General features: G+C 42.8%; 1 protein-coding gene across 6 annotated transcripts in view; it reads right to left on the reverse strand.

Moving 5' to 3' along the window:
- Positions 1-27,864, reverse strand: part of REPS2 (RALBP1 associated Eps domain containing 2) — a 222,139-nt gene that overhangs the window by 123,840 nt on the left and 70,435 nt on the right. For 4 of the 6 annotated variants that reach the window (XM_047714688.1, XM_047714689.1, XM_047714686.1 and 1 more), the window contains exons 3-5: positions 26,192-26,340; positions 23,259-23,385; positions 17,716-17,813 (exon numbers count right to left, since the gene is read on the reverse strand). In XM_047714688.1, the coding sequence (XP_047570644.1) occupies positions 17,716-17,813; positions 23,259-23,385; positions 26,192-26,340 (374 nt within the window). The remainder of the gene's footprint in view (positions 1-17,715; positions 17,814-23,258; positions 23,386-26,191; positions 26,341-27,864) is intronic. The other 2 variants (XM_047714691.1, XM_047714687.1) reach the window with 1 other exon arrangement.

Below are 27,864 nucleotides of genomic sequence, written 5' to 3' on the forward strand. Positions count from 1 at the left end.
CAGCATGGCCATTTTACGGGCTTGCTCTAAATGTGTTAACCTACCCCCGTTCTCCTTCCCAGAACTTGCTTCTCACAGCATGCTTTTAACTGATTTAATAAACAAGTAATTAGGCATCTTAAAAAATATGAATTCTTATGATTAGTATCACACATACTTGAACATTTCAAGTGCTCTTGAAATACCATCACTCAGGTTTCAACCTGGGGAACCAGAACCATATCATGTATCCCTTCACTCTGCATATAGTCCCTAGCAGGCACATCACAGATTCTAAAAAGTAGTGTGAGATCCATTTATTGGTAGGCTCTAGTAAGTTCAGATGTTTGCCTTATATTAAAAGAGGTGCAGAGAGCGCCTGGGTGGCTCAGTGGGTTGGGCCTCTGCCTTCGGCTCAGGTCATGATCTTGGGGTCCTGGGATCGAGTCCCGCATCGGGCTCTCTGCGCAGTGGGGGGCCTGCTTCCCTCTCTCTCTCTGCCTGACTCTGCCTACTTATGATCTCTGTCTGTCGAATAAATAAAGAAAAATCTTTTTAAAAAAATAAATAAAAAATAAAAGAGGTGCAGAAACACTACTCCGTATTGTGCTAAATGAAAGTAAACCTGTGAGTCCATTTCATATAAAGTTTCAGATCTATCAAAAGAAATCCATGTCTATCTTCCTATAGTTCATTCATGGCCTCTGATCTCTGTGGGGACTTTCTCACTCAGTACTCATTGAGTATTTCAGTGTCAGGTGAGGGCATACAGAAGGAGTAGATCATATTCCACACATTCTTAGGCTGAAATAGTCTAAAAGAAAGCTCATCACAAGAAGCAAAATGATTTGAACTTTGCTGCATAAACAGTGACCCACTCATTCATTCATTCATTCAACAGACACTTACTGAACACCAAGAATATCCCAGGTACCAGTGACTCAGCTATACTGATAGGTAAACTGATTCTTTTTCCCAGGAAACCTAGGGTCTCATGAGAGAGAAAGACAAACGGGCAATCCCAAAATAATGAAGCAAGTGCTACAACAAGACAGGCTACTCTAGAGCTTTGCTACTCCAAGTACAGTCCCCAGACCACCCGAATCAGCATCACCTGGAGACTCGCTAGAAACACGGAACGTCAGGTTCCACCCTACATCTGGGGAATCAAAGTCTGGAAGTGGGACCCAGGAATCTGTGGTTTAACAAGTCCTCTAGATTACCTGAAGCACACCCAAGTTCGAGCAGCAATGCCACAAAACACGTAGAGCAACACCAACAAAAGGAACAGAATTTATAACAACCCCCCAAAATGACAGAAAATGGTCATCTTCAGAAAGACTACATGTAGACAGAATAGGCTGCTAGTACGACATGGATGTTAGCGGAGCTGCCTGAAGATAGTCCAGACAGCAAGCAGGGCCCAGATCATGAAGGCCCAGGTGGACCAGGTTAAGAGATACAGACTGTATCTAGAAGACAATAGGGAGCCACAGGTAAGTATTAAACAGAACAATGAAATTATCAGATGTCAGTTACAGAAAGATCACTTCAGTGACGAGAATGGAAGAGGAAAGACTAAAGGTAGGAGGACAAGTTAAGACCACATGAGCAACCCTGGCCAGAGGTCAAGATGGCCCAGAGTTAGGGAGGGATGAGAGGTGACAGAAAGAAAAAAGCCATATGGCCAGGACCAGAGGAAGGTCCATTCCAGCAGTGGGATGGCAGCTAAGGACCTCTCTGTCAGCAGCTAGAGGGCCATCTTGCTGCAGGACCCAGATGCATGGAACATCTTCTCCAAATGAACCCCAAAGTCAATTGAAACAACTGGCTCCACTTTACAGACAAAGATGTGAAAATTCAGCCACCAGAGAGAGACTAAGAAATATGGGGCGATGAACTATGGGGCCCCGGGCTTCCAAGGAGAAGCCAGAGCCAGGAAAAGCCCCACATGTGCCAGCACCCTAAGAGGACTCGTCCCCTTCAACTCTAGCTCCAGTGGTTTTGCCAGCTGGGTAGAGCTATTTGCTAGTTGCTGCCAATTTTAAGTTCTGCCAGCGTTTTTAAGAAAAAATAAAATGAGAGAGAAACCTTCCACATCTGTCTGCTTAAGCCACATACATATGGTTCATTATGCAGTTTCTCTAGACACAGGAGAATTAGATTTGCTTATATTTCAAACATTCAAACCCTTCGTTTCAAGTGAAATGCAAATATTTGGCACTACAAGTTATTATCTCAAGGGAAAACTGGCTGTTTGTAATAAAAGCGACTTCAAAAGACTCATTAAAAAGTAATACTATTAATAAAATCCCAAAAGGTGACATTTACCCCTGAAGTATCTTAAAAATCAAGCACAGATGAAGAATATGAATTGCAAGGAGGCATCGTCAGGGAGAAATTTACAAAGGGTGTGTCTATTGTTTCAAGCACAGAACGTTTCTGTTGAGAATCTAATCCCACCCTGGAGGCAGCCATTTCACCTGCGGATGCAGTGATCTTACACGGGTGTCCTTCCTGGTGCCTTAGTAAACAAACCATCTGGAGTAGCAAAAGCTGATGGAAAGCCCACAGAGAGTATGTGAGAACACCTCACCTGCCAACAATATTTTGGAAGAAATAAGACGGCCTCAGTGCAACCACTGATCACAACATGATTTCATGAGCAAAGGTGTGAGAAGACTCAATCTCCCCTACTGGGAAAGAAGAACTAACAGGCTGGTGAGACCAGACTAGAGCCCAAGGGAATATGAATCTGCCTCAGGAACGATCATGCTCGCTCATCAGCCATGGGGCTGAGAAGAAAGAAGAGTCAAAGGGGCAAATGACAGCCGTGCTGATCGGTGGGATTATGGCAGCTGTGCTCTGGTCATTTACAGCATACGAGGCCTAGTACAGAAGTATCACTGCGTGGCTGTGGCCGCCCACCCAACACTGACATGTTCCCTGCAATTGGCTGCAGCCATGTGACTGAGCTCTGGCCAATGCCACGTGAGCACAAGTGACCGGCACTACTTCCACGTAGTAGAGCTAGCACCCTGCAGTCCTCTATGCTCGTCCCCGAGGGCCACTGAATGGAGGATGGCACAGCCACAGGACAGAAGGACCACTGGTGCCTGAATCACCATGTGGAGGACGGCTGCCTACCAACCTGTTAGATGAGTGACATATACCAATGCGATGAAGTCATTAAAACGTGGGGCATGGGCGCCTGGGGGGCTCAGTCGGTTAAGTGGCTGCCTTCAGTTCAGGTCATGATTCCAGGGTCCTTGGATCAAGTCCCACATTGGGCTCCCTGCTTGGTGGGGAGCCTGCTTCTCGCTCTCCTTCTGCCTGCCGCTCCCCCCTTGCTTATGCTTGTTCTCTAATAAACAAATGAAATCTTTAAAAGAAAAAAAACATGAGGCATATCTGTCATAGCAGCTATCAGTCTATCCTTCAGGCAAGGCCCAAAGGAAAAGCAGGCCTGCCCAGGACGGCATAGCCATTCCTGCACTCAACACAGAAGCACGTGGCTTCGTTTTGTAATTTGACCACCTAATAACATGAGACAACTCTGAGCCTACTCCATTTTATAATTTGTCCACGCAGGCCATCTATAGGGACAGCAGGTGTGTGGACACATCTTTACAGCCATCTTTCCATGTCTGGTTAATAGGAGTTTATCTTTCATGGGTTTGAAGGAAACTTGAAGAGAAAATGTACTGAGTAAAAAGAAGAGAGGGCCAGGGTAAAACTGGGAAAACAATTAAATGAGGAATGAAGAAGACAAGATGGAGCTCAACAATTTAGTTTTGACCTTCCAACTGGTTATTCGGTGTAATACTTTATAATCTTGTGTATTTATCCTCTGTCTCACACCCCACTCTCACTATAATAAAAGGTCCATGAGGGCAGCAAAACTGGTCCAGTCTGATCATTGCTGTAGCCCCAGCACCCAGACAAGTGCCTATGCTCAATACATGTTTTTTTCAGTGACTGAACGAATAATTGGACAAATAGACAATTCCAATCCAGAGACAGAAAGGTTAACCTGAGCTCTCATATGATGACTAGAGCTGAACTTTATATGCATTTATCAAACAACGTCACCTAACTGTAAAGGCTGGGTGCCTTCCTTTACCAATGAAATTAAAAGAAAAAATTCCGGTTTTTTCTTTTTATTTTGAAATAATTATAGATTCACAGGAAGTTGCAATAGATGACTTCTGGTTTTGCCTGTAGAGAAGTTAGTTAAAATTAAACCCTAACAGAGCAATTTAACCTTATCAGTTTCTTCATGGAAATGCATCCAAAAAGATGCCAAACTTGCTCAGGGATCTCATTTCAACAGCTTAGGAGGTTGATTGCAAAGTGCAGGAATCTGAATCTAATGAGTAACATGGAGTTGCTGCTTGTCAAGACAAACTAAATTTTAAAAGCAATCACCACAGACATAGGAGAATGTGCGGGAACACATATTCATTACTTTGCTCAGTGCCAGGCACTGCAAGCACCCAATACACATGACCTATTTTCACCTTCACAAGAACCCTGAGAAGTAGGTCCCATTATTTCCAGTTTGCAGAACAAGAAACTGAGCGTTAAGGAAGGGACGTGACTTACCAAGATCACACGCCTACTAAAATGGTAGAGCCGGAACATGAGCAGAGTCCAGAGTATACATTCTTTTTTAATCGGCAAGCCCGAGGCCTCTCCCTCCCTTTCTGATCCAACCATCCTGTAATAATATACCATTCCCTTTTAAGAAACACCCTCACTACTCTGAAAACTATAAAACACTGATGAAACAAATTCAAGATGACACTAAGAAATGGAAAAATATTCCATGCTCATGGACTGGAAGAACAAATATTGTTAAAATGTCTATACTATCCAAAGCAATCTACACATTTAATGCAATCCTCATCAAAATACCAACAGCATTTTTCACAGAGATAGAACAAATGATCCTAAAATTTGTATGGAACCACAAAAGCAACCCTGAAAAAGAAAAACAAAACTGCAAGCATCACAATTCCAGACTTCAAATTATGTTATAAAGTAGCAGTAATTAAAACTGTATGGTACTAGCATTAAAACATTCATAGAACAACAGAAGACAACAGAAAATCCAGAAATAAACCCACAATTAGATGGTCAATTAATCTTTGAAAAAGGAGGAATGAATATGGAATGGGAAAAAGTCTCTTCAAAAATGGTGCTAGGAAAACTGGACAGCTACATGCAAAAGAATGAAACTGACCATTTTCTTTCACCATACACAAAAATAGACTCAGAATGTATTAAAGACCTAAATGAAACCTAAAACCACAAAAATCCTAGAAGATAACACAGGCAGTAATTTCTCTGACATCGGCCCTAGCAACATTTTTCTAGGTATGTCTCCTGAGGCAAGGGGAAACAAAAGCAAAAATAAACTATAGGGATGATCACATCCAAAAAAAAAAAACCACTTCTTCACAGCAAAGCAAACAATCAACAAAACTAAAAGGCAACCTATGGAATGAGAGAAGATATCTGCAAGTGATATATCCAAGAAAGAGTTAGTATCCAAAATATATTTTTTTAAAAAACTACAACTCAACACCCCAAAAATAAATAACTCAATTAAAAAATGGGCAGAAGACATGAACAGACATTTCTCCAAAGAAGACATCCAGATGGCCAACTGACACATGAAAAGATGCTCAACATCACTCACCAGCAGGGAAATGCAAATCAAAACCACAATGAGATAACACCTCACACCTCTCCGAATGTCTAAAATCAAGACAAGAAACAACAAGTGTTGGTGAGGATGAGGAGAAAAAGAAACCCTCTTACACTGTTGGTGGGATGCAAACTGGTGGAGTCATTGTGGAAAACAGTATGGAGGTTCCTCAAAATATTAGAAATAGAACTACCCTAGGATCCAGTAATCACACCTCTGAGTATTTACCCAAAACACTGTAAGATACATACATCCCTATGTTTATTGCACCATTATTTACAATAGCCATTATGGAAGCAGCCCAAGTGTCCATGAAAAAATGAATGGGTAGCAATGTGGGGTGCAAGCAAGTATGTGTACACACACACACACACACACCACAGAATTATTACTCAACCACAAAAAGGAATGAAATCTTGCCTTGTACGACAACATGGATAGAGCCAGAGAGTATAATACTAAGGGAAATAAGTCAGTCCTAGAAAGACAAATACCATAGGATTTCACTCATACATGGAATTTAAGAAACAAAACAAACGAGAAAAGGAAAACAAAAAGAGAGACAAACCAAGAAACAGATTCTTAACTATAAAGAACAAACTGATGGTTACAGGCGGGGGGTGGGGGGGGCGTGTGAAATAGGTGATGGGGATTAAAGAGTGAACTCACCATGAAGAAAAGAAAAGAAAATAGGAATACCGTCGCTCCAATGCCAAAATCAATGCAGCAATTTTGCAGACTGCTGATATTCATACAGGATATGAATAACCTATACTTATACATCCCTCCCATTATCTAGTTCAGTTGTAGACTTTGGCCAGTAAACTACTAAATTATACAGACAGAGCACCATCTGATTTCTCACACACCTATAAACATCTGGCATGTTCTCACATCAGAAAGAATCCCACAGACAGCCATACAATACAGGTATTCAATAATTTCACTGCTATTTTAGTATGTGGCACTAACACTATTTTGATTAACCTAAGAAATGCCTATGAGAAATCACTATCTCCAACTCTTCCATCGGGAGCCAAGATCTGCTACTCCATGGGGCACTTTCCCTTGGGATTCTGCTATCTGCTTGGAGGAGTCCAGGAGAAAGTGAGAAATCAGCAGTAGGAGAGATTTTGATGAGGCTGCGGACTTCCAGTACCACTGCACTAACATGCCCACCCCAATCCTTGCCAGTTAGGTTAAGGTGCCCTTAACCTCCTTCACTATGCCCTCCCCTTAACACCCGAGATCTGGGGCTGAATTCGAGGAATGCTTTAGACAATGAGGCTACAAAAAGAGTGCAGATTCTGGAGGCAGAGAGATCTGGGCTCGGATCTGGGATGGTTGCCTGGGCCACCTAACTTCTGAGCCATCAGTTCCCCACCTAAAGGCAGTGCCATGGCCCACAGGGCTCTGTCTACCTCTCCAGCTTCGTCTCCCACCCACTCTGGACTCTGGCCACACTGGCCTTCTTTCAGGTCTTGGACTGTGTCTCCTCTGTGTGCTCTACACATGGTGTACTGGCTCACCCAGTACCCACGCCAGTGCCTCCTAGCATCACTCTGCACTGCAGATGCTGGCTAAGTAAAAGCACCTTATCCAAATACCTCTGCTGCTAGAATTCCACATGGAACTTAGGTTCCCCTAAACACACCCACGAAAGGCTGGTTCAAAACAAGTCACGTGGTAAAAGAGGCAGGGAACAAAACATTCACTTGGCGGCCTGGGTCATACAGAGTGTGGAGCGGCTGCTGAAAGCGATGGCGACAGCTGCCCAGCTCTGTAGCTACCTGACTGTGACAAAGGCAAAGCTCCCTCAGCCCTCCAGCCATCCATCCCTGCTGCGTGGTTTGGGGAACTGTTCCTGCAAGCCCAGAAGACCGTCACAATCTTCAGCCCTTCCGAAGACCTGGTAGACCTGCCACCCCCTTATCAGAAATCCCTATTTGGGCAGCTAGCCGGAGTAGATTCTGCCGTCCACAGTGAAACCCTGGCCAATGCACACCCTTAGTCTAGACTCTTCCTGCTCAGCCAGACACCCCTCTCCTCACCTCCCAGCACCATCCTCCCTTTGCCTGGTTACCTTCTACTCATCCTGTGCAGCTCAGCTCAAGTAGCACTTCTTCAGGGAAGCCTTCCCTCACTTTCTAGCCCTAGGTGGGATTTCTCTGTCACATGCCATGGAAATCCTCTCTTGTCATTAGGGCAACTGTCAGTTTTCCATTATACACGCAGAGGTGGGACCTTCTGATCACATCCATCTGCCCACTTGACAGCAAGTTCCCTGAGAACGGGGACCATGTCTGTAGTCCTCAGGGTACTCCTGGCATGGTGCTGGACCCCCAGAAGCCCCTTAGAACTCCAGAGTGAACGAGTACGGGACATAATCTTGCAAGAAGTCTACCTTCCAAGACTGTTGAGAGAATTGAAAGGACACCTACAAGTTAAGGGATGAGCACAGCACCAGGATCAAATAAGCACTCACTTGGTAGAGACTCTCACTGGGATACGCAACTAAGGGCATGACACCTGTTCACCTGAGACCGGGGGCATACCACCAATGGGCCCAGGAGCTGAAATGGTGCTGCTGTAAAGGAACCTTCCATATTTACACCCAAATTATACCAACGAACTGAGACCAAGGGGTCCTGGAGAATATGCCAGAAACAAACACACACTCTCTTTTTCCAGCTTTCAATAGTACTATTTGGGACCAGGAGTTCAACTGGGTATTTACATTTGAGAGAATAAATCAGAGGGGCTCCTATCTACCATATCAATGTGGGCCCTAGCTACTATCAAGAAAAGCTCTGGACACCATAGTGCCCACAATGGTGGGGAAAAACAGAGCTGAACCCACAAATAAAATAAGCTCATTTGCTTTCATCAGTAATCTAATGACCTATGAAGAACTATAGGGAAGCTAGACTTCTCATGTGTACCAGATCCACCATTTTTACCCTACCTCTACCCTACTGTCTCCAAGCACAGATTCGGTAAGGCCTTAAGGCAGCACCCCAATGAATCCTAATATTACTGAATTTTCCTTTTCCCATAAAAATCCTTCAGTTTCAACGCCAGGTGCCGTGTTCTTATATCCTGGAATCACATCTCTCAACGATCCAGTATCTCTTTACTATTCTCATCCTGTAACACGAAACATTTTTTATGTAGAAATGTCTCCCAACAAAGAAACCAAGCAACTACCACCACATTAATTGTTAAGAAGCATAAGTACATGGTAAGCACCTGAAGAAGATAATAAGAGGCCGATCTTTAAAAAATTAGGCTACAAAAAAGTTAATTTCAGTATCAATTAAAATAAAATGTTTCAAAAATAAGGGGAAAAGAAGTAGGTGAAGTAAGTAAGTAGGAAAGAGGCTTAATGTGATGAAAAACAGGACCTCTTTTGTGGTAATAGTGACTAATCGGGTATCTGTGAGTCCTAGGTAGCAGACTCAGTGAAGTAGAACATATCAACCTTTTTTACTCCTTAAGGAGGTGGTAAAAGTCCAGCTAAGGTTCGAAATCAAACGCGGAGTCAATCTGGGAAAACAAGATGTCAAGAACAAGGCACATGCACTCCTATCAAATTGATCAAAGCGGCTCTTCCTGTTACACACAAACACACATATACTCCTTCCCACCCTCTTCCTTCTCCTCCTCCTCCTCCTCCTACTTCCCTCACCCCCTTCTATTTCAGTCAGAGGAAGAGAATTTAGCAATGCCAAGAGGTCAACACACACACACTATGTATTAACATTCACTATCCCTAACAACAGAAGATTTTCCTAGCCCTAATCTCTACCCATAAACTAAGTAATTCAACTTTCTGCCCTAAAAGCATAAATAAGAATTTCCTGTCGCCAGAGGGTCTAGGGCGCTCCAGAACCAAGAGAGGCTGGGGTCCCTAACCTCCTACAAGGGCCCTGCATGCTCAGGACCTCCTCTCAAGCACACAAGGAGCAATTTTCCATATACAGCCTCTCACTCCTCCAAGGAAAAAGAGACACCAGCTTCTGGTTTCACACTGGCAGGAATGACAAACCAGTAAAAAAACAAAACAAACAAAAGAAAAAACACTGATAACTCTTAAAAGGGGCATAGGCTATACTCCACTTCACTGATAAAGAGAAATGTTGGGGCACCTGGGTGGCTCAGTCTGTTGGGCTCAGGACATGATCCCAGAGTCCTGGGACTGAGCCCCATGTCAGGCTCCCTGCTCAGCGGGGAGCCTGCTTCTCCCTCTCCCTCTGCCCCTGCTCTGTCTCTCTCAAATAAATAAATAAAATCTTTAAAAAACTTAAAAATTAAAAATAAAGAGAAATGTTAAGTAAAACTACACTTAGATAGGGGCACCTGGATGGCTCAGTTGGTTAAAGGTCTGCCTTCAGCTCAGGTACTGATCCCTGGGTTCTGGGGTGGAGCCCCACATCGGGCTCGTTGCTCAGCGGGGAGCCTGCTTCTCCTTCTCCCTCTGCCCGCCACTCTCCCTGCTTGTACCCTCTCTCTCTCTCTCTGTCAAATAAATAAATAAATAATCTTTTTTTAAAAAAAACTACACTGAGATACCATTTTTCACCTATCAGATTGGCAAAGATGTGCAAGTTTTTTAGCACATTGTGTTAGCACAGGTATGGGAAAATAAACACTTTCATACATCGTTGGTGAATGTGTGAATTGGCACAGTCTCCAATTTGAAAATATCAAAAATAAAAATGTGTAGGGGCGCCTGGGTGCCTCAGTCGGTTAAGTGTCTGCCTTCAGCTCACATCATGATCCCAGGGTCCTGGGATCAAGCCCCACATAAGGCTCCCTTCTCAGTGGGGAGCCTACTTCTCCCTCTCCTCCCTGCTCATGCTCTCTCTCGCTATCTCTGTCTCTCTCAAATAAGTAAATAAAATCTTTAAAAAAATAAAATAAAACAAAAATGTGTAGACACTTCAGCCAATTATTCCATTTCTAAGAACTGGTGCATGCGCTCTCTCTGTGTGTGTTTGTATACACACACACACACACACACACACACATATATATAGATATATAGATATATATGCATATGCAAGCAATGCTCTGATTGCAAGTTTCCAGATGCTGATCAGAAGGAGCTGATCCATAAAGGATTTACGCAAGACGCACACAACAAAATGCCACGCATTTGAAAAAAGCCAAAAGATGAGGACTGCTCTAGAATGCTGTTAAAGTTTATTGCTACCTAAAATATGCAAGCGCATAACAGATGTACATAGTATGCTACCATATGTATAAAAATGTGGTATAGTCTATGTTTTGCACCTATTCTATATAATTACATATAAGAATACCTATATTCACTTGTATATGCATAAAATAGTCCTAGAATGATACAAAAGAAATGTCTTATTAGCTGTCTCTAAGATGCGGAACTGGATGGCCTGCGGTGGGGACAGGAGGGACACTTTTCATTCTGCATCCTTTTGTATCTTTTTAATTTCTGACACATTTTTAAAATTTTTAATTGCTCTCAAGAACAAGAGTATTTCAAAGTTCACAACCCATGATCCAAAAGAAAAAAACCCCCAAAACGAAAAACCAGCCGTGTGGCATTTACTACATAATCTGCAACAGGCCAGCAGCAGCCCACGCACTCTCACCGCCACCGAGGAGAACGCGAGAGCATGGATTAGGTGGCTGCCGAGATCCCGCCCCTCAGGAGAACATCCCCGAGGGTTTCATTAATGGCTCATTAGCCCACTGGTTTGACTACAAGATGTGGCGTAAAAACAAAAAGCGGGGTGGGGCCAGAACTGAACGTGATGTCATGCTGAGGTGCGCCCGGGCACTTCGGGCACTTCGGGCACTTCGCAGAGGGCAAGGTCACAGCTCTCAAATAAGGAGAGAGCAGGAAAGATACCAAAATAATCAAAGAGAAAAATGCCTGAGGTTCCACTCAAAGAAAACAAAACAACCACAAAAACAGCCCCTACCCAGGCCAAATGACCATGAAAGAGACCCCTTGGGCCTGACCTGCCAGCAGGGCATTCCTCGGGGCTGAGGACCCGGTAAGAGAAGCAGAGGGGCTTAGACAGTACTGATGGGCCCCACTGGGTGACCGGCTTCCTTCTTCTCCACACTCACAGCACCGATTTGCTCACAACTCACCTCTAAGCCACCTCATTCAATCCCATCCCAGTCTTCCAGCCACAGCCTCTACTCTCTGCCGCCCTTACCCCACAACATGATAGTCCCATCCATTCATAAGATACCTTTCACGCCATTAAAAGTCCTCCCAACGCAGCGACAGCCTCCCAGAAAGTCTAGTTCTTCCTGTTCTCATCAAAACGCCTACAATGAACTTACTCACAGTGACTATCCATTCCCTTCTGACTTATGCCAACAGCACTCTGACAGAACCTTGGGGTATTTGTCTTTTACCAACCTTTACACACTTCTTTCCTATTTAGAAAGTTCCAAAGGGAGGCAAGGAGCAGAGAGAATCTGTTTCTGGCCATGAGTACCTACAATTAAGTTCAGGGTGGGATTGGGAGGCACAGTAAAAAATTGAACTTGAGCAAGAATGGAGGGGGGAGAGGAGACAACTAATTTAAATAAATGTTTTTCAAATCACAGACTTTTTTATTAACATAGTGACTAGGGGGGCGCCTGGGTGGCTCAGTGGGTTAAGCCGCTGCCTTCGGCTCAGGTCATGATCCCAGGATCCTGGGATCGAGTCCCGCGTCGGGCTCTCTGCTCAGCAGGAAGCCTGCTTCCCTTCCTCTCTCTCTGCCTGCCTCTCTGCCTACTTGTGATCTCTGTCAAATAAATAAATAAAATCTTTAAAAAAAAAAAACATAGTGACTAGGTAGCAATGTCTAACAATGTCTGCCTAGTCAGCAGAAAACTGCCACCACAAATATAGGCAAAACCCCCAAGAAAAATGGCAGAGTGATGAAGTTCTCTAAATTCTGTTTATCAGTTTTTTGTCTTTGAAGTAATAAAGACAAGCGAGTATTGAGAATGTACCCCAGAAGGCTGTTAAGTTCACCCCTCCAGAAAGAGAAGAAAATATCAAAACATGTATACTTAGAGTGCAAAAAGTGAGTATGTTTTGATTTCAAATAAAAGATAATTTTTTTTCTACTGAGATCTGCCTGGAAGGATATTGCATTTGCCCAAGCTTGTCTTCCTAAGGTTATGTAAAAATATATTGCATACAATTTATATGTGTGTGTGTATACGTATATGTATACACAAATATATATGAATACTTGTATTTGTTTATATGTGCATAATATACTCCTGGAATGGTATAAAAGAAACAGACAACACCAGTTGCCTCTGGAATGTGAAACTAATGAAGACTGAATGCCCATCCTCTAGCTGAGCTTACAGATAAATGAGAGAAGTTACGAACCATTTTTTAAGAATGATAAAATGGGGGGCACCTGGGTGGCTCGGTTGGTTAAAGCCTCTGCCTTCGGCTCGGGTCATGATCCCAGGGTCCTGGGATTGAGCCCCGCATCGGGCTCTCTGTTCCACAGGCAGCCTGTTTCCTCCTCTCTCTCTGCCTGCCTCTCTGCCTACTTGTAATCTCTGTCAAATTAAAAAAAAAAAAAAAAAGAATGATAAAATGGGGGCGCCTGGGTGGCTCAGTGGGTTAAAGCCTCTGCCTTCGGCTCAGGTCATGATCTCAGGGTCCTGAGATCAAGTCCCACATTGGGCTCTCTGCTCGGCAGGGAGCCTGTTTCATCCTCTCTCTCTGCCTGACTCTCTGCCTACGTGTGATCTCCATCTGTCAAATAAATAAATAAAATCTTTTTTTAAAAAAGAATGATAAAATGGAAACTTCACATATACAAGAAGTACTAGAAAATTCTCAAACTTCATGTTATCAATGGAAAACAAAAGCATACATGAATTAAGACAAAGGAGAAAACAAGGAAGGCAAAATCCAGGATGGAGAATAAGGATCCCACACAGAGAACACCGACCATTGGAGAAACAACAGTAGCTCTGTGTGGCCAAGAGTACTGAGGGAGAGAAGTGAGCTACTGTGGCTGAAAAGGCATTAAGCAGGGGCAAACACCAGGGCCCTGAGAGCCATGTTCAGGAACATATGTGATACAAAGGTAGCAGTAGGCAGGGAGTGACAGGTCTCAGTCAAGGGAGTAGTGTGATTAGACATGTACTTTTAAGATTTGAAGAGGGCAAGAGGGGAAGCAAGGAAAAAGAGTTAGAGGCTAATAGAAGAGATTCAGTCACAGAACAGCATGGTCTGAACCAAAGAAATGCAGAATAATGGACAGGTAAGGGAGGCATTTAGAAAGTAAAATGGCAAGGGCCTGGCAACTAAGTGGGCAGAAGAGCCAAGAGATGAGCCAAATATAGAGACCAGCATTCTGGCCCATGCTGATAGGTGGATGGAGCCAGGAATGGAAGGGCAAAAGCTGGCTTTGTGGGAAAGACACGTCAGTTTAAACTCACAGTGGGACATCTGAGTGAGGATGTCTGGCAGATGGAGATATGTGGTCATAAGCTTCGGTAGAGCTAAAGAGGAACAGAGTAAGAAGCAGACCAGGCATCACCAACACGTGAGGTGCTGATCGAAGAAGGAGAATGGAAAAAGAAGATTAGGAAGAGGCAGTCACAGAAGCAGGAAGAAAAGCAGTAGAGGATGGCATCATGGACACCAAACAATGAGAGCATGTCAAGAAGGTGGTCAGTGGCAAAAGGGGTCAATAAAACAAGGACTTAAGGCAGTTTCTGGCAGCCACAGCAAAAGCAGAGGCAGTGGAGTATAGTGGGAACAAAAGTATAGTGGGAACAGTTGTAAATCCCACACCAGCAAATTACAAATGTCGATGGTTAAGATAATTTGTGAAAAGTAAACCACAAAATGACCTATAAACACGTGATAAACAGATGAATCAGGAAAGAAGACTTAGTATTTCTAATATACATATACATACACACACACTTATTAGAACATTTTGAGAGAGAGAGAGCATGAGCAGGGGGGAGGAGCAGAGGGAGAGGGAGGGGCAGAGGGAGAGGAAGAAGCAGGCACCCGGCTAAACAGGAAGCCGGATTTGGGGTTTAATCCCAAGACCCTGAGATCATGACCCAAGGTGAAGGCAGACACTTAACTGACTGAGCCACCCAGGCGCCCTGAAGACTTAGCATTTCTTTACAAATCACTGTCAACCATCCACTGATATAAGATATGCTCGGCATCTGAAATTTTAAGGGAAAAAACTTCCAACCCTGAACAACAACAAAAAACCCTGAAATTCCTAAAATATTGGGCAAAAAAAATTATTCATGCCAATATCTGGGTGCTGAATTTGGCATAAGCATCTCCAAAATGTCAAGTTGATGAGCTGCAACAGCACTGGCCCAGTGTCCGGAAAACCTCCCCAAGTATTCTGAGGCCACCTCCCTTTTAATCATGAGGAGCAACTTGAATACAAGGCCACAGAGGAATGCTAGAAGAGAGCAAGGTTGCCAACAGCACATTAACATGGCAATGCAAGGAGAATGAGTTACCCCAGCCTAGCTTACCACCAGGCCCAATCCATATTGATCCCCTACCACCAAAAACCTTTTCTTTAGATCCCATGATCTACATGACTAATTCAGGTTGGCATTTTCCTTTCTGGGAAATGGGAGTTCAAGCAAACCAAGTCGATAGGCATAGGAAGGAAACCTAGAAACAAAAGCAAGAAAAACTCATCAGCCATGAAAACCACAAACTGCTGTCCCAAAGAAGGCCCCTTGTTCTCATCTTCAACAGAAGGCAATTCTCCAATCAGAAGGGGGCAGGGGCAGGGCTTTCACTGACCCCAAGCAAACATTAAGGGAGTCAGACTACTACAGATTATTCCAATGGACTGTTAAGTCCATTCCAAGTCATTCACGTTACAGAAAAGAGAAGAAACTTGGCAAAGGTCACACAGTCTGGTCAGATGTGGGCAAGAATCCATCTGTTTTTTCCTGCACTATACCATAAGTCCTTCTAATGGCCACCAACTGCCAAATACCGATGTCCAGCCCTGGCTCTCCCCCAAAGCTCCAGAGTCATATTCCCCACCATCTCTTTGACACTTCCTCTTGGCTATCCCAAAAGCTCAAATCCCAAAGTCCAACACTGAACTCATGATCTTTCCCTCATACTCTCAATGCCAATTTTTCATCTAGGGCTTCTTAGCTTACCAGATGATATCAGCATCTATATGGTTCCTGAGCCAGACTAAGAAAACATGTCCTGTGTTTGAACTCCGGCCCTATCTCTCCTAGCTGTGACTCTGGGCAAATTAAATAAGGTCTTTAAACCTCAGGTTTTGTTATCTAATAAATGGGATAACAGAGCCGAATCCCGGGACTCCAAGATGGCTTCATCCATACCAATGAAGCAGAAGCAGCTCATGGCAGACTGGAAGAGTGGCCGAGCCAGAAACTGATGTGGGATTTCACCCCTAAAGGTGCTGCTGGAGCATTTCAAAGGGGTTACTACCAGCCAGTATCATAAACAAGTATGTCAGTGTGAAGAAAGGGGGGCATCGCTGGGACTTCTATGGTGCGGGCAGCTTATGTGCATTTCAACTACTGTCATTATTACAAGGACCGGTTCTGCCACTTATTAGTTATGAGTAAAACTTTAGACCTATTACCTAACCTCTCTTGGCTACAGTTAACTCATATACACTAGTAGATAAAACAGGACCTAGATCTTACAGTTGTAAGAAGCATTGAATATAAATATACAGCATATGGCTACATTATTATCCTTAAGGAAGTTCTTTGTACACAGACTACCACCTTAGAAGATAAAGTTCTTTCCATAACACGGTTCTGGGCCTAACAGATTGCCCCATTCCCAGAGGGTATCAGCGAACATGATCAGCCTTAGCCTTTGTCTATTCTGTTTGAGACTAGCAAGCCAATTCTTTTTTTAATTAATTATTTTTATTAACATATAATGTATTATTTGCCCCAGGGGTACAGGTCTGTGAGTCATCAGGCTTACACACTTCACAGCACTCACCATAGCACATACCCTCCCCAATGTCCATCACCCGACCACCCTGTGCCTACCCCTGCCATCCCCTCGCAACCCTCAGTTTAGCAAACCAATTCTTTATGGGAATATCTGACACTACCCTTCTATTCTGAGTAGAACTGCCTGTGCATAAGTGATCCTTCTTCCCAAGTTGAATAACCGAAATGTCACAGAAACTATCCAACTTCCTCTTGTCTTTAGGGTCAAACAGCACACCTAGTTTTTCGTAATTCCTCCCATGCGGACACATACACACCAACAAGCACACACCCTTTTGTGAGAATATGACGTCCCCAGCACAGGACGCAAGAGATACTACACAAGAAAACAGTTGCAGACATGAAAATAATAAGAGTTCTTTATCCAAAAGAAAACACTGGAGAAAGGAGAGCTGACATTTTATAAACTAGGAGAAATGGAGACATCTCGTGTTCTTCTGTCATAATATTCCTTTTCTATCTATTCCATATAAGAAACAGCAGTTGCTGCCACATGTAAAATAATCATTCTCCACACAGCATGGCCTAGGCACTGAAACAGAACGCGGAAGAACTACCGCTGCCTTCCAAAATCTTCCAATGTAACTGGAGGCACCAAACAAAGGGCAACAGTTAAGTATCCAAGGAATGAATAATAATAAAGAGTAAGACAGAAATAACATAGGCTGTTTTGGGAAAAAATAAAGCACTCCTCCTGAAAAAGGAGACTAATGATGTAGGTGGAAAGGCGTTTTAGACTAAAGACCAAAAACCAGCTTGGATTAGTCTAGAGACACTGAGAAAGGGTAGAAACACATCTACAAAAAGATGTAGGAGAACAGGGGCATCTGGCTGGCTCTGTCAGAGGGTCATGAGACTCTTAATCTTGGGGTCATGAGTTTAAGCCCCATATTGGGGGTAGAACTTCTAAAAAAAAGAGGGCCCGTCAGAAAGTCGTGTCCCATCCCCCAAGTCTCCCACTAGCATAACCCCAAAACATCACTTACCCGAATAAGGGAAGCCTGATGCCGAGGGGGCTTGGCTCCAGGGGCCCCCGACGAGGATCCTTCAGGCTGGACAAGGGGCTGTCTAGCTTCATAAGGAGCTGAAAAAAACAGGAAGAAAAGTCAGTGCAGTACAAGAAGATTCCACCCCAAAATTATGACTTCACACTCAAACTGAGAGTGTCTGTTCTTCAGGGAAGAATCAGCAAAGGAATTAGAGTTTATGTACATAAGGCCACCTTGCACAAACCAACCTTGGTGCCCCTGGGTACAATTTAGGGAAGCAATCTAAAGACATTCAACTGATTCATGAAAAGACAGGAAAATATCTACATCAGGTTGAGATTAGGAATAAATTAGAAGAGTGGAACGTTTGAGAATCTAAATTTCAATAGGAAGCAGGAACAATAGTCAGGAAAGTGCCATGCTATAAATACTCAAATTCTAAGTATGAGGTAAATTCTATATATACCCGCTGGTTTAAAAGTCTTGCATTCATCATCCACCTTCCAAAGCAGCAAGAAAATAAATATGCATTTTGAACACTAAGAATCAACATTACCGTTCATTTTTCAAAAATAAATGGCACAGTCTTCTTCTCCTTATTGGACAGAATGTAAAACCGAATAAAGTACAAAAAGGAATAAATGCATTTTTATTTATTATTTTATCTTTCAGTAACCAAATGAAAAATAATTTTGCTGACTTTGAGAAAAGCTCTTATGCCACAAAAACAAATGCATTTTTTTATTCCTTTTATTTCCAGAACACTTCATAATGATCTTGCCAATATGGCAGGAAAACAGTTAAATATAACCAAGTAGTATTCAACTCTAACAGAAAGGAGAAATTATCAGCCATGATGAAACCATTTTTGATTAACATTTCTGGTTAAAAATTCAAGTTTTTGGAAATATATCAAGAAGTAAAATGCTGGGGCACCTGGGTGGCTGAGTCGGTTAAGCCTCTGACTTTGACTCAGGTCATGACCTCAGGGTCCTGGGATCGAGCCCCACATCGGGTTCCCCACTCAGTGAGGAGTCTGCTTGTCCCTCTCCCCCTTCCCTATCCCCGGCTTGTGCTCTCGCGCTCTCTCTCTAATAATTTAGTAAAATATTTTTTAAAAAAGAACTAAAATGCTCTCTTCCTATAGTTTCCTCATGAATAAAATTAGGTAGAGAGAGCAGAGCAGCCTGTTACGGCATCGCCCTTAAGTATAGTTTGACCCCTGGAAAATAAAGGAGGTGTAATAACGGCACATGAAAAACAGCAAACCACTCTTGGACTCACATCTGCTTTTTGTATTTCCTCCAAGGGACTGGAACACAACATTATAACACCTTTAAAATATATTAAAACATCAAAAATCATTACCTGGCAAAGCATTAAGTAGATTTTCAGACCCTGCTAAGAATAAACAAACATATATAAACTGCAAAAGACACAAAACCAAGAACGTGTAATCCAAATCTTAGAAGATAAGTCTCAGCTGGTAGACAGGTATTGTCCTCTGAAGGATTTTTTAAATTTATTTATTATTTATTTTTTATTTAAATGCAATTGGTTAACATATAGTGTATTATTAGCTTCAGAGGTAGAGTTCAGTCGAAGAAGGATTAAGATCGTTCCATTTTGATGGAATACCCAATGCCAGAATTAAACTCTCAGAAGTTTTGAATCATAGTAAACTGTACCACAATTGGGATACTAGTGGTCACAAGCTTTCCCTGGGGAGCTGATTCCCCGTGCTTCGGGTTCCCCTCAGAGGGAAGGAGCTTCTATTGCAAAGGAGGACACATATGCAAGGAAGCCATGTGGCCCATGGCTCCAGTCCCTTATCTACAAGGGTCTTCCCTTGGGAGAAATAGACCTATCTCATCAGTAAGGCTTGAACAAAGACTCAGCTGCATAAGGGATCATTTTTGGAAGGGCCTGGCCTCAATGGCAGGTTTTCTCTTCCTACTACTATGGGAAGCCTGGGTTGGCCACATCAGCCTGCGACTGGAAAGGTGAGTGTATGAAGCCCATCTGGTCACAAAGCTAAAACATGCGCACTCCCATCAGCTCTGTCAGTACCAGTGCTCATAATCGGACCATCATCAGTCCGACTCCTGTCTCATTCCTCAGCTGGTTCTCAACTCAGAAAGCAAAAAGGCACTACTTACTATCTCTACTCTCCTTCCTCTAAATAAAACCTGGAACGTTCAATTCAACACAAAGGAAAGAATTCTTATTCTTTTGTGAGAGAATTTAATAAGGAACTATAAGTATCATCTTTCTCCAAAAGGAGGAGTATAATATGAAGCATAAAGATGTCATCACTCTGAGATTCAGTGTCCAATTAGAACAGGAACCACTAGTAACAGCACAGTAAAAACTCTACGTCTGCAGTCAACCTAATGAATGATACCCAGAAGGTGACTTTCAAGAACACTAAAGAGCTTCAAAAATAAACAGGTACCAGGGACACCTGGGTGGCTCAGTGGGTTAAGCCTCTGCCTTTGGCTCAGGTCATGGTCTCAGCGTCCTGGGATCGAGCCTCACATTAGGCTCTCTGCTTCACAGGAAGCCTGCTTCCCTCTCTCTCTCTGCCTGCCTCTCTGCCTACTTGTGATCTCTCGCTCTGTCAAATAAATAAATAAAACCTTTTTAAAAATAAATAAATAAATAAAAGAGGTACCAGATTCTAAAAACACAAAAGAAAATACTAGGCCAACACAAGAACACCTATAATATGCCAGGAACTGTGCTAGGAACGGAGGTTTATATAACATTCCTTCTTTGATCCACAGAGCAAACCTCTGAAACAGATACTATTCCATTTTACAGATACGAGAAACTGAAGCTCAGAAAAGTGCCATCCATACCCATAGTCACACAGGCCAGAAACGCAGGCTCATCAAGTCTACCTTTAGGCACAGGAGACTGACATCACAGCCCATGCTCTTAAGAGAGTGCGTTCCTAGAATTGATACGTCAGAATAAGATGCATAAGAAAAAACAGAACAGGTATCTTGATATGGAGATAAGACCTTAGATACCAGAAGAAACAGATAAGATTTGAAAGTAGTTGCCTCTGGAGATCAGAAATAGGTTGAACTGGAAGGAGAACAGTTGTTTCCACTACAGGTATTTAAGTATTACTTAACTATATAGATGTATTACTGTGATTTAACATTTTTTAAACATGGGTAGCAGTATCTGCCTCTGAGGGTTGTGCTAAGAAGCAAATAATGCACATGAAGATCTATGCACGATGCCTGGCACACAAGTCTCAGCTACTGAGCATTAGCTACAGCTACATCTAGCAGGTTAGACTAGCAGGAGCCAGGAGAGAAGTTGAAAAGGGGTTCTAAATCAGATTGGTCTGGAGACACTCAGTCTGATTTAAAACATACTCACATATATTCCCCACTAGCCAGGAATCATGGCAGAATCTTGGACAGGGAAATGGCCCCAGAAAAATGTATTCCTAGAAAAATATTCCAGCAGTGAGCCTGCCCTCTGAAAAGGCATGAATTAAGAAAAACTCTAGGGACGCCTGGATGGCTCAGTTGGTTAAGCGACTGCCTTTGGCTCAGGTCATGATCCCAGGGTCCAGGCATTGAGCCCAGACTCAGGGTCCCTGCTCAGAGGGGAGTCCGCCCCTCCAACACGCTCATGCACTTGCTCCTGTGTGCATTCTCTCTCTCTGTCTCAAATTTAAAAATTAAATTTAAAAAATTAAATTTAATTTAAAAAGAAAAAGAATAACTCTACAGTGCTCTAAAAGACAAGAAAGACGGAGAGAAATGGGTTGTCTCCCTGCCAACGGTAGAATGGAAGCCCAACGTGGATGGAATGAGGAAAGAATGGGGCAAGGAGTAGAGAGGGTGAATGCAGACAAGTTTTTTTTTTCTTTTTTTTTTTAAAGATTTTATTTATTTATTTGACAGAGAGAGATCACAAGTAGGCAGAGAGGCAAGCAGAGAGAGAGAGAGAGAGAGGGGGAGGGAGGGAGGGAGGAGGAAGCAGGCTCCCCGCTGAGCAGAGAACCCGATGTGGGGCTCGCTCCCAGGACCCTAGATCATGACCTGAGCCGAAGGCAGAGGCCTAACCCACTGAGCCACCCAGGCACCTCTGCAGACAAGTTGTTAAAGGAAAAAAAGGTAAGGTAGAACTCAGTAACAGGCTGAGTCGGCAGAACAAAAAATGACTTGCCTGTGAATAAAAAACCAAAAAACAGGCACCAGGGCTGGGGATAAAACTCCAATGTCCAAGCCCAAATAACATTAGGAATCAAAAAGAACTCCTTTTCTAAAACTAGGGAAGTCAGGCAGGAGAGAGAGAGTCTAAGAGGAAAATGAAGAATTCTCATTTCATTTCAGACCCTAAATGGGACATCCAAGTTTCAGGAGAGACATTTTTTTGTTACTAACCCTAAATAACATCATCTTGCATTTGCACAGGACTGAATTTCCAATCAGACTTTATACTTGTGTTCTCACTAATCCTCACAACACCCCTATAGAATACTGTTACTCCATTTTAAAAGAGGAAAGGAAATCGTGGTTCAGAGCAGTTCAATGGCTTGCCCAAGGTCGTGTTAGTCACGTTAAACACACACCTTCTGATTCCAATCAAAAGATTTTTCCATTATGCCACACCTGCTCCTCTCTACAAGATTCCAACCTCTAGCCTAGCACACATTTTTATCTGCGTCCCTCTAGAACGCCCCACTATTTTCAACGCAGCAAAAACCTGCAGAAACTAGGTCATTTTCAAACACACCCCACAAAATACAAAAGGAGGGTTATGGATAACCAATTCTAGAATACATTTAATTAGTCCTATCATAAACTATGAGCCTGAGCCCCAGGAGGACAAGATGCTGCAGTGAATTTACGGAGCTTTAGGCACTGCAGGCTAGGCGGCCAACTCTGCAAGTCATCCTCCGAACCAACTAACGTATTTTACCACAAACGTGACCAGCACAACACCAATGTGAGAAAGCAGGCAACCCCACAACTAGGTATTTTACACAGTTTCTCAGCAAAACGTTTCCCCTACCATTTATTTCCCTTATTCTTATTCCCAAACACAGGAGCTAAATAGTTTCATTTCTGTGTGATTGGTCTTTAAAAGTCGAATCAACTCTTTTGCTTTTGCAGAGTTATATTTTTAAGTAGTTTCATAAAAGCAGTTGTTATACAAATATGTTTGGAATGTTTGCCGAAAGGAACAATTCCAAGACAATACCATCTTTCACATGCTATGTTCCTGTGTAATGAAATCTGTATGTGAAGGATTAAATCATCTAAATCATTTACAAGTCTAAAGATAAACTAGTTTGTAGGATAGGAGACAAGGTATTATTACTAAGATAGATTTCATTTCATTTAAAAAAAAAAAAAACCTTGCTTGAGAGTATAAAATTAAATTGAGCCATGTTTCCAAGGACAGAGGTAATTAAGTCAGGAGATTCAGCAGCTGGCGGCGTTGCCGGCTGATAGATTAAGGAGTCTCTAAGACACTGCCTGGGACAGCTGGACAAGATCGCCTCTTACCTGGATGCATCTGCTCCGTGCTGCTCCGCAGTTTGCTGTAGCCATGGCTCAAGGGCACCCTCTGGTAATGAGGCGGGGAAGAAGGAGGGGAGGCGAGGGGTGACATCGTGGGAGACTGTGTTTCCTGCTTCAAAAGAACCAGAGCAGAGTTCAGGGGCAATCACTCGAGAAGCCTGGCGCTCCGAGCTGCAGTTATGAAGTATAATGCAACTCTATTGCTGGCGAGATGGTTGATTTAACAAATGGAGGGAATGTTTTCTCAAAAACACAGTTCGGTTAAAATGCAGTGTCTGAGGATTCACATCTCCCAGAGAACAAAGTCTTGCCAGCGCTTAGTTGTCTAAATTACTAAAACAAGCCTGAAATGCTTTTAGTTATTCTGCTAAAATTTTCCTTTGGAAAATGGAAGACAATGATCACATGAAAGAGCATTCATACTCCCCAGATCGGATCTCTTCGTGGATAAATTCAACTTTCATTCGTTGATAAAGGCTCCTATTTCCTGGATTTACACTTACCAAGTTTTCCAGCAAATGTGGATATTAAAAATACACATTTAAAATGCTTAATGCTAAATGTTCCTGGAGCTTACTATGCCAAAGTAAAATGCCAGCTTTTTCACACTGGGGGATGACTACACAGTTCATTATGGGTAAACCACTTCTAAACTCTAAGAGGGAGGTTTAACAAGCTACAGTTCAAACCTCAGTTGAAAGGTGAATTCTATGTAGGGCTCTGGCAAGGTAAACCATGTTACTCTGCTACTGGGTTTCCGCCTTTTTTTTTTTTTAAGTATTTATTTATTTGACACAGAGAGAAAGAACACATGTAGGCAAAGAGGCAGGCAGAGAGAGAGAGAGGGGGGAGGCAGGCTCCCCGCTGAGCAGAGAGCCCTACCTGGGCCCTATCCCAGGACCCTGAGACCATGACCTGAGCCGAAAGCAGAGGCTTAACCCACTGAGCCACCCAGGCACCCCTCTGCCTCTTTTTTTAACGCTACCAATAAACTGGTAACTTCTGAGCGCCCAAGTAACAAGGAAACAGTACCTCCAATCAACATGCAGACCATATGGGTGCTCTTAGTCTAAAAAAAAAAAAATGCAATCTGAGATACTGATCACTCTTTTTCAAGAAAAAGAAAGTGTGAGTTCACATCAACAGATTGGGTGGGCCTACCATAAACCCAACCTGAAGTGAAAGGATGTATCCTCAATCGTGCAGCCAGGAGATGGGCCTAGAAAGTCCCTGGGGTATCAACCATCCTAGGATAGTGAACCCTCATTCCTCTCCAAACACTAGTAGGAAAACGCGCCAGACTGAAGAGATGGGGATATATATATATACATATATATGTGTATATATATATATATATTTATCTCCATCCCTGAAGAACCTGTTTAAAATGTATCAGAATTACAAAAGCAACAGCACATGGAGTTATTTAACAGGACATGCTATATATACCCGTCACTTGACTATAAATATAAAAATTCTGTAGCAACCTCATATATACAGCATTATCATGGTGAGCAATGTAAATTAGTTTTTTGACTTAATCCTTTAATATTCATTGCATTTAAAAAACATTTTGATTCGTCCTCCTAAAATATGAATATCTTTGTCTAACAGAAGATACTATATTAAATATAATTTGACTTTTCTGCATGATTCAGTACCTTTATTAGAAGTATGAGCTGTACCTTCATGCCATCAGGGTTTACTAATGCGTAAGACTATTTAACTCTTTCTTGATAGGCTCATTCCTCTGAGATTTTATACTTCTGTCTCGATCAATCACCACCTGACTGTTGCAATTAGTGCTCTAATTTTAAAAGCCCATCCTCCCTATCCTTGTCCCTAACCTGCTAAATGTGTAACGGCAGCATTTCCCAAGATAGAATTCCAAACATGCTCTGCAAGAAAAGATTTCCTGGTGAGAGAAGTCTAGTAAACACAAATCTCTAGGTTTCCTTACAGCAGGACTTCTCAGGGCCTTGAATGTGCTAATGTGCACTATGACTCCCCAAGACTGAGGATATAGTCTTTCCCCCAAGAAAAGAATATGAAGCAGCATTCTCCAAACATATTTAACCACAGAAATCTTTTCTCCAAACTTTGTGTAAGGAGAAAATCTATTAAAAACTCCTAGGTGGGTGCCTGGGTGGCTCAGTGGTTGAGCCTCTGCCTTCAACTCGGGGTCCTGGGATCGAGCCCCACATAGGGCTCTCTGCTCGGCGGAGAGCCTGCTTCTCCCTCTCTCTCTGCCTGCCTCTCTGCTTGTGATCTCTCTCTGTCAAATAAATAAATAAAAGCTTTAAAAAATTAAAAAAAAAAAAAAACCTGGGATTCCTGGCTGGCTCAATCAGTTGAGCTTGCAACTCTTGATCATGGAGTCCTGAGTTAAAGCCCCACGTTGGGTGTAGTAGCATTTACTTAAAAAAAAAATCCTGTGGGGCGCCTGGGTGGCTCAGTGGGTTAAGCCGCTGCCTTCGGCTCAGGTCATGATCTCAGGGTCCTGGGATCGAGTCCCACATCGGGCTCTCTGCTCGGCGAGAAGCCTGCTTCCCTCTCTCTCTCTCTCTCTGACTGCCTCTCCGTCTACTTGTGATCTCTCTCTGTCAAATAAAAAAAAAAAAAATCCTGTAAGTTACATTTCAAAGAACCCATCTGGAAATGCTGATTAGAGAAATCAAGTAAGTGTGTTAAATCAGTAGCCTACTTTGGACACATTCAAGTAGGCTCTTAAGGACCCAGGGGTAGCTATATGTCAGCTGCTTTTTCTCGCTACAAGGAAACTTTACTGGCTCACTTCCAAGTCTATAATTATATCCCAGATGGCGAGGTTTGCTAGAAGCTTGACAGCGGATATGAGGCACTGCTACGTGAGGTTTTAGGATCAGAGTAAAATGGACACGCCCGATTAGGCTGTTTACCTGCTTATCCTCATCGTCCATTCTCTTGAAGGTGTTTTTTTCTGTGACTGAATACGGAATCTGCGCCTTGGGCCCATGAAGCTCAGCCGGGTTCCCGAATCGTATCTCAGCGTCGGTCTTCGACATCATAAAGCGAGGCAGTGGCAGTTCTTTAGGACCAGAACAGAGAAGCTCAAGTGAGACTTTATTTTAAAATTGTGAAAAGCAGGATGCAATGGCCAAAAGATGAATCACTTTTGAGGAAAAATTCCAGAGCACTAAGTATAGATTCAATTTTTATTTGGACACAATGAAAACTCCTATAATACTGTCACGAGAGAAAAATGCTTCAGTTCTAGCACGGCATGCTGGCTTCACATTTTTAAATGCTGTCAAGTCACTGCAGAGGATATTCAGGTTTTGGACTGATCTCCCACCTCAGCCTTTAGTCCAGCACCAGCAAGAAGGATGTGCTACTGTATGTGCCACTGTTAAGTGGCAAATGAAGGAGACAAAATCTATACAACACATATTATATGCCAGACACGATATCGAGATCTGCAAATGTTACATCATTTAACCCTCACAACAACTCAGTAAGGTAAGACTACCATCAGCCTTCTTTTACAGATGTGGAAACAGGCTCAAAGGAGCTAAGTGACACCCCCAAGATCCCACAGCTTGCCGTCTATGGCAGAGCTGTCAGTCCCCAGAACTGCTGCCCTACAGAAAGGCCCCTCATTCCTAGGGCAAACTTACTGGGTAAAACAGTTTTTCAGCCTACAGCATTCTTTAAGGAATTTTCACACCTGATCTCCAATTGTCTTTTCAGAATGGAATAAGGAAAATGGTATCAAGTTAGAGCAATCAATCCAACATTCAGCCAGGTTCTACTGTCAAAACCATTAGCCACACTCACAAGGCTACAAAGAGCAGAAATGCAACAGTCTGGAATATTTACTTATCTTTCAAATATCTGATAAAAAGTATTCTCAAACAGAAATGATGCTTTGGCACACTTCTAGTTCTCGGCACGCAAATCACACACAACCACACAACACAAAGAACTCCCCAAATGGGGATAATATTATGGATTATGTTAATGATTTGCATCTGTATCCATTGTTCAGGAGAATACTCATCACGAGCCTCTGCACTTCCATCAGCGCTCTATTCCAAACACAGCTGCACTTCCACTGATTGATGCTGTGCTAAAGCCAGAAAACATCTTAGCAACAACAACCAAGTATCCCAGCTCCCAGGCAAAGAAGGCCCCTGGTTCTCGGATATCCACATCATGTTTATTTTTAGTTGCTATGTTCACATTTGATTCAAAGAAGTAGGCAATATGATGATTCCCTGCATGATCAATCAGCCAAAGGCCCAAGAGACATAAATAGAATAAGCAATCTGGAAAATTAAACCAGGACTCTCCTCTAAAGAGAAGATGGCCACCATTTTGAACACTGTAATGTTCCCCAACCTGGGCAGCTCTCCACTTACTCAAGGAGGGAATGGACTTCAAAAGAAAGAGGGAAGAAGAAAAGAAAACCCAGATACTGTGTAAATCAAATATAAGCTCATCCTATGGTTATTTTCTCAGAAAGGTATTTGTTTCGGTTCAGTCTGCAAAAGGTATCTAAAAAGATGGAATGAGATCACATAAAATAATCTGTACCCCAACTGTCCACGAG

The sequence above is a fragment of the Lutra lutra genome, chromosome X, assembly GCF_902655055.1.
Source record: "Lutra lutra chromosome X, mLutLut1.2, whole genome shotgun sequence".
NCBI classification, from domain to species: Eukaryota; Metazoa; Chordata; class Mammalia; order Carnivora; family Mustelidae; genus Lutra; species Lutra lutra.